The sequence below is a fragment of the Mustela nivalis genome (genome assembly GCF_964662115.1).
Source record: "Mustela nivalis genome assembly, chromosome: 4".
Taxonomy (NCBI): Eukaryota; Metazoa; Chordata; class Mammalia; order Carnivora; family Mustelidae; genus Mustela; species Mustela nivalis.
In genome coordinates this window covers 55,835,672-55,854,143 of record NC_139023.1, presented here as the reverse complement: position 1 = coordinate 55,854,143, position 18,472 = coordinate 55,835,672, and the positions used below count along the sequence as shown (strand labels likewise).

The following is an 18,472-nucleotide window of genomic DNA, read 5'->3' as shown; positions in this document are numbered from 1 at the left end:
TTAGGGAATCAAAGTGAATAGGATTTGGCCTTTGTGTTCATGGTGGGCTGGTTTAGTCTGTGGCTCACTATCTGATGAGGGCTGAGGGCTGGAGTGGTGACACCTGTCGCTTCCAAATATGAATCACCAGTGGTTTTCATTTTTCCACAGAATAAAGTCTTAATTTCTGAAGGCAACATATAGAAACTTACTCTTTTGAATCCCAGCCAGATTCGGTCCAGTATCCATCACCCCCTATAGTCTTGTCCTTGGGCTGCAGTTATATCTGAGTGTTCATTCTTCTGCCCAAATTTCAGGCAATTTTAAGAGACTCAAAGTCTGCTAAAAGGCTCCTTTTGTCTTAAAATTCCATTCTATCATTGTCTACGTGGCAAATAGTCATTCTGATTTCCTGTGCCCCCCCCACACACACACAAAATAAAAATCTATGGTTCTTTACCTGGGCTCCCCTAAATTTTTACAGATTTTGCTGTTATAACAGTTGACTTGTCATTATATTTGGTCCACTTATGTTCTTGCCACTGTCATCATCCTGGGAATTGACATCCCCAGTCTAGATCTCAAGCTTGAACCTTAGAAAAAACTTAGCATATAGTCTTTGGATTGAATTGGATTTTGTGTTTTTTAAGAACCATCTGCTTTCAGTAATAGGAACTAATTAATTAGGTAATTAACTAATTAAATGTAAACTGTTAAAGAAAATTGAGAATTGGGGAGAAATTTCTTATAAATCATGGATCCGTGGGTTGGGAGACCAGTCCCACAGAGTTGGGACCTGAAGCTCTGTTCTCACATTGCATCTCAGTTTTCTCTACATGTGTGCTTTTTCTTCTCTCCCTGCTTTTCTCCACATGGTTGGAAACATGGATGTCAGCAGCTCTGAGTTGAGCTGCCTTGTGGAAGTCTCTGGGGAAGACTTTTATAAGTTGGGCTTGAATCACCTTCCTGCCATTGGACTCCACCCTGACAAAGAGCAGGATTCTGGGGTGAACAGCCCAGCACCTAAACACGTGGTTGGATTTACAAAGGAACAACTATTCTCCAGGAAGGGAGAGCTGTTCTCAGCATGGAGGGACTCTGTAAGTTTCATATCTGCCCTGGAAGAAAGCCATGGGTAAGGTAGATGAGGAAGTGGGCAGGAGAGCATTCTAGATTCATTCCAGAGCAATGGCTCCCCATTTTCCCAGGCAACAGGACTGTTTATGACACCCACAGCCTGGACAGACCCACCACAGCACTCACACATTTACTAAAAGTGCTCGAGCAACATTGTGGTGAGGGTGACAGCAGCTGTGATATGAGCTATTACTGCACACAGTTTGCATGATGAGCTCACCCGGGGCCTGCTCAGCAGATAGGTGCTAGTCTTATCCACGTGCAGTGAGGAGGAAATGAAAGACCACAGACAGCTAGTGACTGGTGAAGTCAGGGCTCCAAAAGGGTCACAGAAACACTAAAAAAACAAACAAACAAACAAACAAACAAAACAAAACAAAAAAACGGTGCATTTACCCCAGGCTGCTGTTAAAGGTGCCACAAAGCCCATGGAAATTTGGTAATCTATTTGCATCTGATTTACCACAATGCTACCTGCTGTCATTTGAGAATGAGCTGTGCATCTATTTACAAGAGGTCTTTATCACAATAGTATCAGGAGTGGTCGTTATTTTAAACTGAATGAACAATGAGCAAACTGACCAAAAGTCATTTCTCTCAGTTGCACTGGATCTCCTGCTCTAGGGACAGCTGGCTTTCTGTTTGGAGAGAAAAAGATGAAATGTGACACCGTAATTCCAAACCAAGCTTGATACCACCTGAATAAAGGATTCTAGAAGAATGCAGTAGATGAACCTGGTGAGACTTCAGTTCGTCCTGGCCTGGCTCCGGGGACAGACCGGAAGGAGAAGGAGAGGTAGAAAGAGAACAAGGATCCCTGGGAGGTGTGGGGTGGGGGTGAGTACTTGAAATAGTTGGAGAGGAGTGTCTCCACACAAACTTGGTCACTATGTTTAATAGGTCCGAAGTTTTTCCAGCTCTGACTTCTAGAGCACGGACACATAGGACTTCAGGACAACATTGAAATATTATGCTCTCTCAAAGAGAGCATGAGCATGAGTATGCAAGAGTAGGGGGAGGGGCAGAGACAGAGGGAGCAGCAGACTCCTCGCTGAGCAGGAAGACCTACTCTGAACCAGGACCCCAGGAACATGACCTGAGCTGAAGGCAGACACTTAACGAACTGAGACACCCGGGCATCCTGAAAAATATGTATTATTATTTTTTTTCAAGATTTTTATTTATTTATTTGACAGACTGAGATCACAAGTAGGCAGGGAGCTGAGCAGAGAGCCCGATGCAAGGCTCAATCCCAGGACCTTGGGATCATGACCTGAGTTGAAGGCTTTAACCCACTGAGCCACACAGGTGCCCCCAAAATATGTATTATTAAACGACCAGAGAGAAGACCTGCCGGTTGCCTCCCAGACAGCATCCGACTTGAGCTCTTCAGGCAGAAAGAAGTCCTTCCGCGGATTCCCCTGTGCTGATTATAAGCTGCAATCTTTCAGGAGCTCACAGACCCAGATAGATCTGCAAGTGGATGGGCAGCAAGTATTTTTCATTCTCACATTTTTTCTTAGCCACTATAATCAAAGCCGTTTGTCCCCAGCCATAATATATGCACCTCCCAGGCAGGTCCGAAATCCTTCCTGCAGATGGTGGGATGGTTGTTAAAAGGTGAGTAACTTGTCTGTGCTTAATCTGCCCCATGTTCATATAAACTTTGAATCACCAAGTATGAGCGGAAGAGTGTGTATTAGAGATGAGAAGGTCAAGACCATCAGTTTAAATTCATCAGTTCAATTAACCTGACAGATAGATTTCCTGTACGAAACACAAACAGATTGCGTCCCACTCATGAGGTTCTACAGCCTGTGAAAGACCCAAGTGCATCAGCTGGGAAATGCCAGTTGCTGTCACAAGGGCACCCAACCCTGTGAGCTTTACACACTGGAAACTCCTTTCTTCCTCCCGTGAATCCAAAATGGGTGTTTCTATCGTGGATTATCCTGAACAAGATTCAGTTGTTGCCTCTGGAAGCCCAGCCTTGTCAGACTTCCGGCTGCAGCTGTACTGATTACACATTTTGGAAGGATTCTTCTTGGACATGGCTCGTGCCTTTTGCTCAATCTCTTTGTCACAAAGTGTCGAAGATCATTTGTTGGCAAGCTCGCCTGGCCCTGCAAACATGTTTACTGTCCTGACCCACAGGCACCGGAAGGGCTGATGGGCTCCCATGGAGAGCAGAGGGCAACAGCTTAGGAGTGGAGTCCTGGGGGGACAACTTCCAGTCAGTTCTCAGAAGGACTGTGCACTGAGGCTCAGAGATGGATTCCCAAGACAGTAAAGGAAAAGTCACACCCCCTATAGACCTCACAAACCTAGTGGGAAGCCTGGACTTAGTTGGGCTCTTTGGGGACAGGAGACAATATGGGCCTCATCTCACAATTTGTTGAGCCTGGTGTTCAAACTGACCAGAAAATCAGCCCAGTCTTCCTGGGGACCTGGGTAGCAGGTGTGCAAGAGGCAGCCCCATGAGCCACCTACCCGGGGCCTGTAAGCCCCAAGGACATGGTGGAATCCAGTGATCTGATGGAGGGAAGTGTGCTGAGTGGAGCCTCTGGGAGTTGAGAGGCAACTGTGCCCAGCGTCAACCTGTGGGCTCTTCCTTCCCGCACACATGGCTCCCTGCTGTGCAGCACTTGAGATGCTGCTGCTGGCCTACTGCTGGACCCTTACAGAGAGCAAGTGGCTGAGGGACAACTGCCAGACATCACTGTGTCCAGGTGTCCCCTTCCTGCATTGGGCCCCTCAGATCCTGGGAAAGCGAACATTTTTTTATTTCTCATAAAAACTAGAAATGGAACATCTAGGAATAGCAAGTCAGGTCCCAGAGACAGGTGCTCATCACTCAAGAAGGTGGTGCCCCATGTTTAGGGTCCCATCCCGTCTCCCTTGATGACTCACCTGGGTGCATTTGGCTCCATTGAGATGGCTCCCAGGAAAGTCTGAGGATGCCTGGGTCTGGTTTCCTGAAGGCCCATCTCGGTAGAGGCTGATGAAGTCCCCCAGGGGCAGCAGCCCTGCAGTGCTAGTGACAACTCTGGTAAAAAATGAGGGGCTAAATTCAAAGGCACTTGCCTTATTTTAGATAATACTCTTAAGGGTCAGGCGTGCCTTTATCATCTGTCCTCGGCCCTGGCCAGCAACCTAACTGGTGGTGAACAAAGACATGTGAATTAAAGACAGCCATGGAGCTTTCTGATGAAACATTTCCCATACCTGATGAGGGTGCCCACGGGGAGGTGCAGGCTGAGATGAGCCCAACTAACAATGGGGCTCTTTGGGGCCTGAATGGTGGCCTGTGCTGTTACCTGGGCAGAGGAATCCCGCTACTAACTGGATGGGCGCCAAGAATCAACCTCATTGGCAAGCCAAGGAGATCGAAATGGCTTATCAGGACTATGGTACCTGTTGGCAGTTGAACTGATTTTCTTTCCTTTTATTCTTTTTTTTTTTTAATGTTTATTGGCCATTTGTTGAATGTTTGTGATGTTCCTCCTGATTTTCTAAGATGAAGCAAGAATCCTAAAACCTCCAAAGAGACGCCTTGCAAATAGATTACAAACGTCCTCTGCCGCCATCTTGTGGCAACTTCTGGCTTCTTGTGGCTTTTGCAACAACCCAAGAAGCCAAATTTTGTGGGAGTGGCAGATTCTGGGCACACTACAGAAGCTCTCAAGACCAAGCTCTGCCGAATTTTGGATGTCTGAGACATTTACAGTCATATGCTGCCCAAGGGGTCCTGACAGTGGGCTAATGGACATGACATTCAGTAGACATTACGGATTCCTTCTCATTCTCAGCTGATGATGTCATCAAGGAGTAGAATGGACTTTAAAATACTTGACTGGGCATGACTGCTGGATAGACCATGTTACCAGCACTATAGACTTGCCACAGAGAAGACAGTGCGAACGCAATGCAGCTCGTCCTCAAAAGGACCAATGCAACAATGGCTTCCCCCTTCTGCGTCTGCACCTCTGTGACTAGGAGCCGTCACCAGTGATCGGAACACAGATCTCTGCTATCTTTCCTCAAGGACAGGGTCCTTTTGGATGAAATGCATGTAGAGCTGTATTCATAGTCCTCAACCAGGTTGTACATGAGATTACATGTGATATATCCCAGAAAATGATCCTGTTAATCTAGGGCAGTGTTTCTCAATCTTGGTCATCTTTTAGAATCCCCTGAAGAAATTTTTTTTTTTTTAAGATTTACCCATCTTTTTGAGAGACAGAGTGAGTGTGAGCAGAGAGGGGCAAAGGGAGAGGAAGAAAGAATCTGAAGCAGGCTCCTCACTGAGCACAGAGCCTGATGCAGGGCTCGATCCCACGACCACAGACACCATGACCTGAGCCAAAACCAAAAGCCAGAAGCCCAGCAGACTTGAGCCATCCAGGCACCGCTCACCTGAGAAAATGTAAAACTTCACATGTTTGGGCCACACCCCTAGCCAATTATATCAGCATCTCTAAGGACGGGACCTAAGTATCACCCACGTGAATCTATTGTGTGGGAGGGGCGGGGCATCATTGTGTGAGATAAAGAGACAGTTTATGCTCATAAGCAGTAGAGTATTCACGTGTTTTTAAATAAAGACCAACATAAAATGAAGAGGGAGATGAGTCACTATTTTGTACGTGTCTAATAAAATTTGTCATTTTTCTGTCTTCTGTGATTTGGGTTATTTAAGTTAGTTTCTTTGTGTATAGGTGCTCTCCTTCAAATTCACTTCCCTGTCTGGCTCTTTACTATTGCTGCTTTGTGATGGTGCTGGCTTGCATGGTGTTCCCCCCACCCACCCCCAAATTCGCATCCACCTGGAATCGTGAATCTTTGGAAAGAGGTTGTCTGCAAATGTGATGAAATAGATATGAGGTCATTCTTGACGAGGATGGGTCCTGATCTAATGACTCCTTAGAAGCAGAAGGAAATTTGGACACAGGCACCCAAAGGCAGACTCCACATGAAGACAGAGGCAGAGACTGGAGTGATACGTTGGAGGAACGCCGTGCATTGTCACAATCATCAGAGTTAATCAGAAGGGCGAGGAACAGACTCTCCAACACACTTTCTCTTCGGAAGGGGATTTCAGAGCCCCAGCTTCTAGAACTGGGAGAGAAGACGCTCCTGCTGCGTGAAGCCACCCACTCTGCTTGTTATAGTACCTCTAAGAAAAGGACACAGTGATGTAACTGGTACCTATCATATCAGAATATTTGTCAATAAGAAGATCAGAGTCAGATTTCCAAAATCATTCCTTTATTGTTCACACACACACACACACACACACACACATCTGTGACTTGCTGAACATTCTCTAACTACAAGTCTAAGTTCCCAAGAAAGGAAGTGGGACACACTTCACATCTTGCTCCCAAAGCTAACCTGGAAATCCAATGAAGGTATTACATATTGAAATTTTCATCAAAGGCTCAGATGATTAAAGCAAAGCTTCTAGAGATTAATAAAAAACAGGTGTACACGGTTTTTCACTCTTTGGCGCGTGAGCGCATGTTGCATATAAAATCTCTGAACTCTGTAAACTCCGGGAGAGAAGGGTTTCTTTTCCAGAATTTGTAGGTGCTGTAGGTCAAGAACTCGTGCCGTTGGGTCTGTTTAAAAACTTTGTTCATACAGTCTGAGTGGAATGATGTCTATGAAAACCAATATTACCATTTTCCATACTGCAACAAAAATAAATATACCAAAAACACCACGTTACCTCTAAGATGAAGGATTTACATCATGGGTTACAAAGGCAATGTAATGGTCAGGAAAAGTACATGACAATTTGTGAAGTCTACAAAGAAGGTCAAAAGGTATATTCACATTCTGCTCCCTTTAAAACCAAGTACTGAAACAACCATTTTAGAGATAAATAAACTGAATGTATAAAGTGTCATTAATTCAACCAGCATTTCTTCAATACCTTGTGTGTGCTAGCCCTCATTTTAAAAGACATCAGCACTGATTTTTATCTGGACATATCTAATGTCATTATGTAATTTTAAGATGTTATTAATTCTGTTTTATAAGCCCATCATATATTAATTATGATGACCTCCCCAGTCCCATCTGATGAATACAGTTTTAAAAAAGAAAAGTCTTACTTTTTGGTGATACAGTTTCAGCACTATAAAATACTAGAAAGGGAGATACAATTATTTTTTTAAATTATGATTACAGCTCAATAGCTGCATCCCCCACATTTTTTACCCTGATATGGACGTGGGCAGAGTAAATTCAGGAGAGGCACAGGTCAAGAGGGAAGAGAGAGTAGTAAAAATGAAGCATACAGGGTCACCACAGAGTAAAGCGCAGGCTACAGAGTCAAAATGAAAAGTAGTAAAAACAGTTATAAAGTAAAGTGCCAAGTCCCCAAGACAGAGGAACTGCAAACAAGAAACAAGAAGGTTGGTTAAGGACGCTGAGAAGAGTAAGCGAGAGGAAGAACATCGTTAAAACAAGCACAAAAAAGTCGATACAGAGAAGACTCCTGAACAGAAGTGACCCCCTACTTAAAAAAAGACCAAGCATAATTTTATCAGAGCTCATCTTCTGCAAGCTCTCTCAGGTCAGTACCACTTAGAAAATGACCCCCCCCCACGCCCCTGAACTCTGCAGAAATTTGTCTACTTACTCATCGTACACGTCCTCAGAGTCCATTCGACGATAGTACTTGGCCAGCTTCACAGCGAAAATGATGGCTGGGAGTAAAAAGATGGTTGCTTTCCCTATGCCAAACCAGAACAAATTCTAGGGAAGAAAAGAGAATCAGGAGGATTACGTGCCTGAAGATGGGGAATGGGAAACAGCAGTTGCTGGGGATGGAAATCACTTCCTTGTGCAATTTTTTTTTTAAGGAGTTTGAATGTTGTTCATGGAGACCATTTGTGAACTAAATACGAGTCAGTCACTGTGTGAGGCACTGTGTATTGCTGTAAGTCTTTAAATCTTTCTGAAAACCTTGACTCGGTCTTATTATTATATTTATTTTACAAACGAGGAACAGCGGCAGGAGGTGGAGAAGCAAGGGTTGGAATCTAGAATCCCACAGATGGCGTTTCTTTGCTGCCAAGGAGAAGAGCAGGACCCTCCAGCCAGCCTCAGCTTAATCCTTTTCATGAGTTGTGTGATGTGCTAATTCACCTTTCTGGCCCATCAGAACAGCAGGACCACTGCATCCTCATCCCAAGACAGCACAGTGTGGAAAAGGCATTCTTACGGGGCTTTCAATAAACATTCCATATTTAATTTAACCAATTTTAGGGCAGATCATAGGCTGTGTTCAACCCTACTTTGTCTAAAAATCCACTTAAAGTATTTTCAAAAATAGTTGCTAGCATTCGTACATCGGATTCACAGAGGAACTAGGGTTTATGTCCTTTCTTGAAGAAGCTGAAGTTCCATCTCATAACACGGAGGCCCCCTCCCTACAAGGCGAACATGCTGGTCAGTCTGGAGTCTAGTTTCCTGACAAAATCAATGCCCAGAGTTCGTTCTTACGGTTTAGACCACCTGGCTTTAAAGCGGTAGGTGAGCGGTGGTTCTTCCATCGAGAGGGGCATCGGTCCTCAGCTTGCCCATAGCACCCTGCTAGCTTTTGTAGGGGTGACACCCAACACTGTCTAACCTCACTCACCAATCACAACGGATACAGCTGGGAACAACCAGCATGACCCTGGGGGCATCGTGCCCTGGCCAGCGTCTTACACTTGGCCGTCTTACACTTGGCCGACTTCGGAGATACACACAGTCAGCCGCTGTCGCTGCCTAAGGATGCCTAGGGCCACCTCCCCAGCCCACTGCAGCGCCGCCACCTCCCCCACCCCCGCCACCGGCCATGGCTCAGCCACTGCAGTTCGGCTCTTCTCCTGATGGGATGAACTGTCAAATGGCAGTGGCCCCTCTTGGCCCAGAATTTACCGTAAATTTGTTCTTCTTCCCCATCCCCCAACATCCTTTTATTGGCAGGTTTCTATGCTACACTTGTTTTGAGAGGTTTTGAAGCTTGATGACAACCATATCCTTTTACTGGAAGCTGCCATAATTCTTCCGGGAACAAGCAAGATATAAAAGAAACATGTTAGTCAGTCTGGAGTCTTTTTTCTTCGCCAAATCAATGCCCAGAGCTCTTTCTTACTATTTAAACCACCCAGCTCTAGAGCTCCAGCCTACATCTTCCTGAGCAGCCTCCAGACCTCCCCTGCCCTGGGCCCCCATTATTTGTGGAAAGGCATCTGATGGTTGGGTGATTGGAGTAGCTGGGGAAGGTGGTGAACACTGGACGCGAGGAGATCAGTTCAGAATCCACGAGGTTAGCTCAGAACCCCTAAGGAGGGTTCAAATGAAGCCATCAGGGAGGGTCTGAGCAGCAGGACAAAGGAGTTAGAGGCTGGGGAGGAGGGAAGGTGGCAAGGAAGCCACGCCTTGGGTCCTGCACAGAGAGTGCAGGAGTGCTTCCATTCAGGTGTAAAAGTCCGTCCTGCAGACAGATGGTCATGTGAATGTGGGATAGGGCATTGGACAGATGGAGCGATACAGATGTACTTCAACAAACAGCTGTCTGATCACCATTTATTCAATTGCCTACACCAAGCAATGTGCCAGATGACAGGGACTCAGCAACACACGGGCCCTCTGCTCAGGGAGTCAAGAGTCTAGAGTGCATCGCAGAGGACACGTCTTAATCAAAGAACCATACAAATGTTCAATTCAAACAGCAATCACACCTCTAAAGGAAAAGCATGGTGCTCTGTCAGAGTGTAGAAAAGGGAGCCCAGTCTAGGTGGGATGATCAGAAAAGGCTTCCTGGAAAAAAATACATGGTTTTTTCCCCCGCCATGTGTTTTTTTTAATTAATTATTTTTATTGTCATATAATGTATTATTTGCCCCAGTGGGTACAGGTCTGTGAATCATCAGGCTTACACACTTCACAGCACTCATAATAGCGCATACCCTCCCCAATGTCCATAATCCAACCACCTTCTCCATACCCAACAACCCTCAGTTTGTTTTGGGAGATTAAGAGTCTCTTATGGTTTGTCTCCCTCCCAATCTCATCTTGTTTCATTTTTTCCTTCCCTACCCTACAAACCCCCCACTCTGCCTCTCAAATTCCTCATATCAGAAAGATCATATGATAATTGTCTTTCTCTGATTGACTTATTTCACTCAGCATAATCCCCTCTAGATTCATCCACATCATTGCAAATGGCAAGATTTCATTTCTCTTGATGGCTGCATAGTATTCCATTGTACATATACCACATCTTCTTTAACCATTCATCTGCTGATGGACATCTAGTTTCTTTCCATAGTTTGGCTATTGTGGACATTGCTGCTATAAACATTCGGGTGCACGTGCCCTTTCAAATCACTACATTCGTATCTTTAGGGTAAATACCCAGTAGTGTAATTTTTGGGTCATAAGGTAGCTCTATTTCCAACTCTTTTGAGGAACCTCTATACTGTTTTCCAGAGTGGCTGTACCAGCTTGCATTCCCACCAACAGTGTAGGAGGGTTCCCCTTTCTCTGCATCCTTGCCAGCATCTATCATTTCCTGACTTGTTAATTTTAGCCATTCTGACTGGTGTGAGGTGGTATCTCATTGTGGTTTTTATTTTTATTTCCCTGATGCTGAATGAAAAGGACATGTTTGATCTAAGACCAGAACATTATTCACTAGTAATAGCAAACATGTATTGAGTATCAACGTATCAGTTATGATGTTAAGGGTTTGACATATAATCTCTCAATGAGCCATTGAAATAGCCCACTTAGGTGATAAGTTCAATAACTTTTCAAAGTCATGGAGTTCACAAAATGTAGAAGTAGAATCTGATCCACAGCCTGTGTTCTCATTCCCTGATGGACTTAGAGCTAGAGTTAGCCAGGTTGGATGTGGGTGTGGAGGGGAAGAATGAGAGAGAGAGAGAGAGAGAGCATGGAGCCTCCAATCCAGGTAGCAGAAAAAGCACACACAAAGGCCCTGAGGTGGGGACATTATGATAGAGTTAAAATGTGAAAGAAAACATGTGTCTGGAGAATGGCGAGAAAGGTGATCAAAGAGTACAGAAATGTGGCCTCAATGGGAAGGGACCCAAGCATGCAGGGCCTGGTGTATTCAGTTAAGGACCCTGATCTTCACAGGGGATAACCACAGGAAGCCACTCAAGTGCTTCCAGCAGAGGAAGGAAGGTGCTCCCAGAGAGTGTTGGCTTGCAGAGACCATCAGTGTATATTGAGTAGTGAATAGAGCAAAAGAATACACTTGACTAATTGGAACTTATCATCCCAGTGGTAATATCTCAAGGGACTTTTAAATAAAAAATTAAATTTAGTTTGCTATAGCTTTGGGATTATATATCTGTATCTATATCTCTGTATATAGTTGCACTATCTATATCATCTATATCTATATTGTTGCACTAAGAATTATTTTGAACATCGGCAATCTGCCTACTAGTGAGTGCTCCTTCTCAACTATTCTAGACAAATAGTTTTCTTCATGAGGGTCTCCTGACTTCTATACATGTAATTCTAGGAAGGAACAAAGGTATGCAGCTAGGTCTTTGACTTTTTCTAGTGTGTTAGGTATCATAACACATTCATGTAAATTTTAGATTTTAGGTCTTGGATTCAACAACTGTAACAGACCCAAGTGCAAAACTAGTTTAAATCCGAGGGTGTACTACAATCTGCCAACAAACCCTGAAGAGCGACGAGTTTTTTGTGTTTCCTTATTTTGAAAGATGAAATTCTTACCATGGGGTCGATAATGTAGCTACACAGAAAGACATTCACGGCAGAGTCTAAAGCGGTGGCCACGGGTTTGCAGGCTGCAATTTGCTCAGTAATCTGTGGGGTAAGAAACACAGGAGAACTTTGAACCATGCCCACAAATATCCACAAGAATTAGATGTGCCATTTATCCTTGACCTGTTCTCACAAAAGGGATCTTTACACTGTCTCAGATATGGAGCTGTGAACTGTTGGCCATAGATGACCTCAACGATGTATACAAGTAGGTGCTCAAAAGCGAGATGGTGATTCTATCTGAGCCTGGGTCTCTGATTTCTGCACTTGTTACCCGGAACAGTAAGACCCACCCTGCCAGGCTCCCGAGAGAGTGCAGAAGTCCAGGTGTCTAGCTCAGGGTCTCAGTCTGAATTTCTCGCCTGACCCCTTTGAAATCTGACAAAGGATATGGGGGAAAAAAATGGAAGTCTAATTAAACAATATTTATATTGTTTAGACGAGCGCTTGGCAAACTTTTTCTATAAAGGACCAGAGAGTCAATATTTTCAACCTTCCAGCACTTGCTGGTCTCTGCCCCCGTATGGGGATAGCAGTCACAGATGATGAAGAAAGGAGGATGCAACTGTGCACCAATAAACTTGTGTGCCCAGAAACAGCGCCACCTGCTGACTCCATTTCAGAAGACTGAAAACTATGAACTCCTTAATGACGTGACAATGATTTTTTTATAACCAATTAAATTAATTTTATTTCTTTTTTTAATTTAAACTAGACAAACTATAGTACATCTCTAGTTTCAGATGTAGCGTTCAACAATTCTTCAACTGTGTATACCACCCAGTGCTCATACAAGTTTAATTAATCACAAACAGATGCTCCAATCCCATTGACTTAAGATAATTATATTCATTCATTTAAAAAGAACTTCTGAGTGCGTACAATGAGCTAGATGTTAGCTCTTTGGCGTAGGGGTGTGTTCTATTTTTTTTCCTTTATGGGTAGGGGTTCACCTTCACCTTTTCTTCCACCTATACCTTACAAGGCAACCCATGTTAACGACCTCATTTTGTTTTTTGAAGATTTTATTTATTAACTTGACAGAGATCACAAGTAGGCAGAGAGGCAGGCAGAGATAGAGAGAAGAGGAAATAGGCTCCCCAAGGAGCAGAGAGCCCGACGTGGGGCTCCATCTCAGGACCCTGGGGTCATGACCTGAGCCGAAGGCAGAGACTTTAACCCACTGAGTCACCCAGGTGCCCTTAACGACCTCATTTTTACCAAACTCAGACAATCCTGTACACTTTTTCTAGGCTTTTTAATGGTTGGTTTTACAAAAAGTGGGGTAGGAGCCATATTCGGTATTTTTTCTGCATCTTATTTTTCTTACTTATTTCTACCCTGTGAAAATCTCTCCTAGTCCCCTGGCATAACTCTGATCTACTTTGTACCAAAGGCCAACTAATATACCCACGGTGTGGCTCTTGTATGACTTAACCAGTCCTGTCCAGATTCACTTGGGTTTTCGGGCATTTGCTTCATATTCTCTGTATGAATGTGACCAAACTGTGGTTCCTTTGTCTGGTGGAGGAAATGCACAGCGTAGAGTGGCCATGGTGGCGATGATGATAATACATTTCTTCTGCCCCTACTCACCTGTGTGTGCATGCCCTTTGCCCCAGCCCTGAGAAGACCCTGAGGTCTTCACATCTGGGAGGCGGGAGGAGGTATCAGCATAGACATCAGAAAGCTGAGCCTTGAAGGAGAACCAGGCTCAGGGCCCAGATGGTGGGGACTGGAGGCAGGGACGGGGAGGGGGAGATGACACAGTGGGAATCACATGGAGAAAGGTGAACATTTCAGAGAGTCAAGCAGTTGGGTGTGGCTGTAATATGGGGGTGGGGCAGCAAAGTGGGAAGAAATGGCCGGTAGTCTTGATTCATGCAGCCGAGGGCCAGGAATAGATATGAGACAGTTGACGCTGCATGGGGTAGTCTAAATTTTCCTGAGTCCCTAGGCTTCTCAAAGTCTGTCTTGGCTGGCAGCAAGTAGTCATGCAACTGAAGTAACTCCACGGTAAGCATCCCCCTCCCAGCCCCTGCGCCAGTGGAATAACCCTCAGAGGCAAGTGGACCCAAAGCCCAAGATGACAAAAGGCATTTTCCAAGCCACTAAACTCCGTGGGTCAGTTGCTGGGAGAATATGCTGCCTTAAAACCACCCTACCCCTAACTTCCTCTTCTAATGTATTCACAGAGACCCAACCATTATGGACTAAATCAGGTCCCCCAAAAGTTCATGTGTTAAAGTCCTACCCCTTGGTTTCTTGGAATGTGACTGGAATGTGGAGGTAGGGTCTTTAAAGAGGCAGTTCAGTTCAAATGAAGTCATTAGGGTGAGTCCTAATCCAATATAACTAGTGCTTTTGTAAAAGAAGAGAAAATTTGGGCACAGACATGCATAGAGGGATGACCATGTGAAGATGCAGGGAGAAGACGGCCACCTACAAGCCAAGGAGAGAGGCCTCTGAAGAAACCCACCCTGCTGACAGCTTGATCCTGGACTTCCAGCCTCCAGAATTGTGAAAAAACAAACTTCTGTACCTCAAGCCACCTTGAGTAGACTCATAAAACAACTACCTGACAGGCTTGGAGGGGCCCGCGTCAGGAACACACCATCACTACAAAGAGAACTCACAGTTCACTGGGGAGACAGAGTCAAGTATGGCAGGAACCCCCATAATGGTGAGCAAAGCAGCTGGGGGAAAAAGTGAGGGGTATGTTCTCCAAGTCGGTGGGCAGGTCTGAGAAGGGGTCCAGTGTGGATGATACGTGCTAAGTCTTAGGACCCCCACTCCTCATGGTCCCCATGTTCAAGGTCCTTTGCTTATCTCTTACTCAATTACTAGGAATTTAACTTTATTTCCTCCTGATTTTATCCTAGAACATGATTGTCCTAACACATGGCCCTCTTATGTTCCTTAAAGATAAACTACTTACTGAGATCTTGACCCACTGCAGATAGTGTTCAAAGTATCCTATTATCGTGTTCCCGTACTTTGTACTTTCCTGGAAAGAAATCAGAGAGTAGTAAAATCATTAAGAGGACTATCCCATACTCTCTGCGGCCCCGTGGTGATGGGCTCACACCCACTTACTTCAACAATAACTGAGGAGATGCGAGTTTTGAGGAAGTCCTGAGCAGAATCCAGAGAGGAAAGGATATTGGCCACTTTCACCTGGAAAACACAGCAATAGACAGGGTATCAAGTGATGAAGGGATTTAACGAAACGGCATGGGGATACAAGTGCTGTTACCTGGGCCCCACACCACAGACTTGTTAGTTAAGAAGACCACAGAACCAGCCCTCTGAAGGCAGGGGAATGAGAGGAGTATGTGACAAGCACTCACTTTGTTCCAGACACTGGGCCAAGCTCTTAATCCAAGTCACCTCATTGAGTCCAAGATTCCCCCTTATCCACAATTTCCTTCACTAGGGGTCCAGGTGCAGATGATCCTCCTTCAGACGTATGGTCAGAAGGTCAATAGTAGCTAATGCTCCGTCACATACCTACACCATTCCCCTCACTTTGTCCCATCACTCAGGCGTTTTATCATCTCACATCATCATGGGAAGAAGGGGGAGTTCAGCACGGTAAGGTATTTTGAGCAAGAAAGCACATTCACATAACTTCCATTACAATATATTGTTTTAATTGTTCTATTTTATTATTGATTATCATTGCTACCCTCTTGTTGTGCCTAATTTATCACTTCAACTTTATCAGAGCTGTGTATGAATCAGGAAAATCATAGTACAATAGGGTTCAGTACTCTCTGTGGTTTCAAGCCTCCTCTGAATACATTCCCCAAGGATGGGGGAGGGGGCCCTCTGGTATACACGGGCTGTCGGAAGGCATTGTGTTAGGCTACCTTCACAGAGGATGTAGCTGACCCTGCTTGATGTCACCAGGCTGAAGACATAAAATCTGGGATTGTATCTAAGTATTTCACACAGATAAGAATCCCCACAAGGCAACTTGGGTCAAGAGCTGATTTCCACCCCAATTCGCCCCCACACTGGCCCCTTGTGAAGGGCAAGGCATAGCTGCACACCGTCACCCTGAATAAAGGAGGCATAGGACAGTAAGGGACCAGGGTGCAGTCCCCAGTCTCTCTCCAGCTCCCCTTGGCATGGGACAAAGGCGATTAGAGGTATAGCAATGGTCCCCAAGCACAGTAAACCTACAGGAATAGTCTTTGAGGCACTCAGGGTCTTGGTATATCAATCAAGTAGCAGGCTCAGTGTTGCTCAGTGAGCATACCAGCTACAAATGAAGGAGCTCACAGTTCACAGGGGAGACCCATGTGGCAAGAAACCCTGTGACAAAGGTCTGCAAAGGCAGCTGTGAGGAAAGCGCAAGGAAGACCATGGAGTTTTCCGTTGTGGCTGACATCCCAAACCTCTCATGGGCAGCTTATTCTGCTCAGTAAGGAAATATATTTTGAGTTGCCTATTGGCATTGAGGATACAAGATGTACACAGCACAGCCACAGATCTCAGTTTCTGCTGTGGGGGTGTCTGTGGTCTAAGGGAGACTCCTGTGCTCCTGAGCGCTGATACCTTCCTAGGCCTAGCTTCTCATAGGATAGGGACTTATTCTCGGGGTGTGGGGCTACGTCCCTACCCCATGATGACAGGTCTGGCCACGTCAGGTCACTTGCTCTGGGCCAACAGAACATAGGCAGAATGGCAGTGTGCTGGTTCTAAGCAGTCACTGAAAGGGCAACCTGTTTCCATTCACCCTCTGATTGCCTGTCCTCTACCTGGAGGAGATGGGGTGGCCCAGACAGGAGCTGCTCCTTCAGGGTGGGTCTCTGGGTAGGCAGAAGGGTGCAGAAGCCTGCTCTGGACCCAACAGTGGGAATGCCGTTGTGGTCAGAAGCCACTGGATTCTGCAGGCAGCGTTATCTCAGTAACAGTGACTGTGCATCACACATCAAGACACAGCTTTTGATTGTGTGTCCAACAGGGCACCAAGGTGAGACATACTTGTAGAAAGCAAGTGGTAGGAAAAACCCAGTTTGGCATTCAAAATAAGTAGATAGCCAAGACTTTTGTTTTTATGTTTTTTTTTTTTTTAATAAACATAAATACTTGTAAAACCAATATCTCTGAGAGTCTGTGTGTGCTTTTACAATAAGACTCCTCCCCCAACCCCACCCCACCAGGACAGGAAAGGAAAATAAGTTTTTACCCTCAATCCACTGCTTTTGAGTTGAAGTTCCTTGATGCTTTGGTAGATAGTGCTCTGGTGAACAAACACACATGATATTTTCCAACTTATGACCTGAACCAGCAAGATCACATGCCTATGTCTCCTCACCCCCCACCCCCCCACTGTCAGCCAGCCATCAGAGCTGACTTTACTCTGTAACGGTTTCATTCTAGAAGAAAACAGCAGATGCAAGTAACGATAGCTCTGGTGTCAGGAAAGCTGAAGAAGGAAATCGGGATATGTCTTCTAGAGCATCATGCCCCATGCAAGGTGCCGGAAAAACCTCATTGAGTCGGGTTTGCTCAAACTGGCAGGAACTACTCAAAAGAAATTCCACCCAAACTGCCCAGAGTAGTTTAATCTGAATGGTTTAGATCAGGGAGTGGTAAAAACAAAAATCAGATAGTAAATATTTTAGGCTTTGTGCACCATACCCTGTTCAAAGCACTCAACTTGGTCATTTTAATTTGATTTAATTTTAAACTTTGCCCTTTTAGCTGAAAGCAGCCATAAATCATCTGTAAATAAGATGGCATGGCTGTGTTCCAATAAAACTTTATAAAAACAAACAAAAGGCTGGATTTGGCCCACAAATTGTAGTCTTGGGGGCCATAGTTTCCTAACCCCTGGTTTAGATTTTAGGTCACATGTACAGAGCTATTTGCCTGTTTGCAGACAGGTTACCCCAGCTCTGGGGCAAGGCTGATGAGCCTTGTGTCTCCTTGAAGGAAAGCATTTAAGAAACAGGGAAAACCCAGCTTAAAATTTTAACAAATCTGTGCTAGGCATATACAAGGAGAGCAGAAAATTGGCATGTGCATAGCATACAACAAGCAGAAAATTCAATTTTCTTTGTGCATATGCTAATGAGTTAGAAAGTCAGAAGGGAAAAAGAGATACAGAAAGAGAGAGACATGGTAAAACTCATTCTAGAAGGTTCCACAATCGAAGTCAAGTGGACTGATCTGCTTCTCCAAACCTGAGCAAGCCACTCTGTAACAGGTTTCCCACACACGTGTAATAATAATTCCTGATGTTTACAGAGTGTCTCTGGGACACCAGCCCCTACATCTCCAGGAACCAGGTGACCGCAGGGCAGGATCCATTCCCACCCTTTTCTAATGGGAGATGGAAAGCCCTAAGACTTTGTGGAGGCAAAAGCAGGACCTGAAATCAGTTCTCCCTGACTCCAGAGCCCATGTCCTTTCCCTGCTACAAACTACCTTTCTTGAATTTGGGGAAAGAAGCCAGAGGCAGCAAGAAGAAAAACATAGGGGAAGTCAGAACAGAGGCTACGAGAGGAGAAAG

The 18,472-nt window shown here is 45.0% G+C and overlaps 1 protein-coding gene and 1 long non-coding RNA gene across 24 annotated transcripts in view; one reads left to right on the top strand and one right to left on the bottom strand.

Annotated features, from left to right (window-relative positions):
* The first annotated feature begins 877 nt into the window (after window positions 1-877).
* LOC309863659 lies at window positions 878-5,792 on the top strand. Its single transcript, XR_014311163.1, has 3 exons — window positions 878-1,079; window positions 1,718-1,912; window positions 5,335-5,792. It is a non-coding gene; the product is annotated as an uncharacterized lncRNA (long non-coding RNA).
* A 575-nt stretch (window positions 5,793-6,367) lies between these two features.
* Window positions 6,368-18,472, bottom strand: part of PROM1 (prominin 1) — a 136,831-nt gene continuing 124,726 nt past the window's right edge. For 22 of the 23 annotated variants that reach the window (XM_082728709.1, XM_082728710.1, XM_082728700.1 and 19 more), the window contains 6 exons: window positions 17,144-17,197; window positions 15,043-15,123; window positions 14,885-14,953; window positions 11,896-11,988; window positions 7,766-7,881; window positions 6,368-6,809 (listed from right to left, as the gene is read on the bottom strand). In XM_082728709.1, coding sequence (XP_082584835.1) covers window positions 6,755-6,809; window positions 7,766-7,881; window positions 11,896-11,988; window positions 14,885-14,953; window positions 15,043-15,123; window positions 17,144-17,197 — 468 coding nt within the window. In that variant the 3' untranslated portion in view covers window positions 6,368-6,754. Of the gene's footprint in view, window positions 6,810-7,235; window positions 7,269-7,765; window positions 7,882-11,895; window positions 11,989-14,884; window positions 14,954-15,042; window positions 15,124-17,143; window positions 17,198-18,472 lie in introns of all 23 variants that reach the window. The other variant, XM_082728705.1, reaches the window with a different exon arrangement.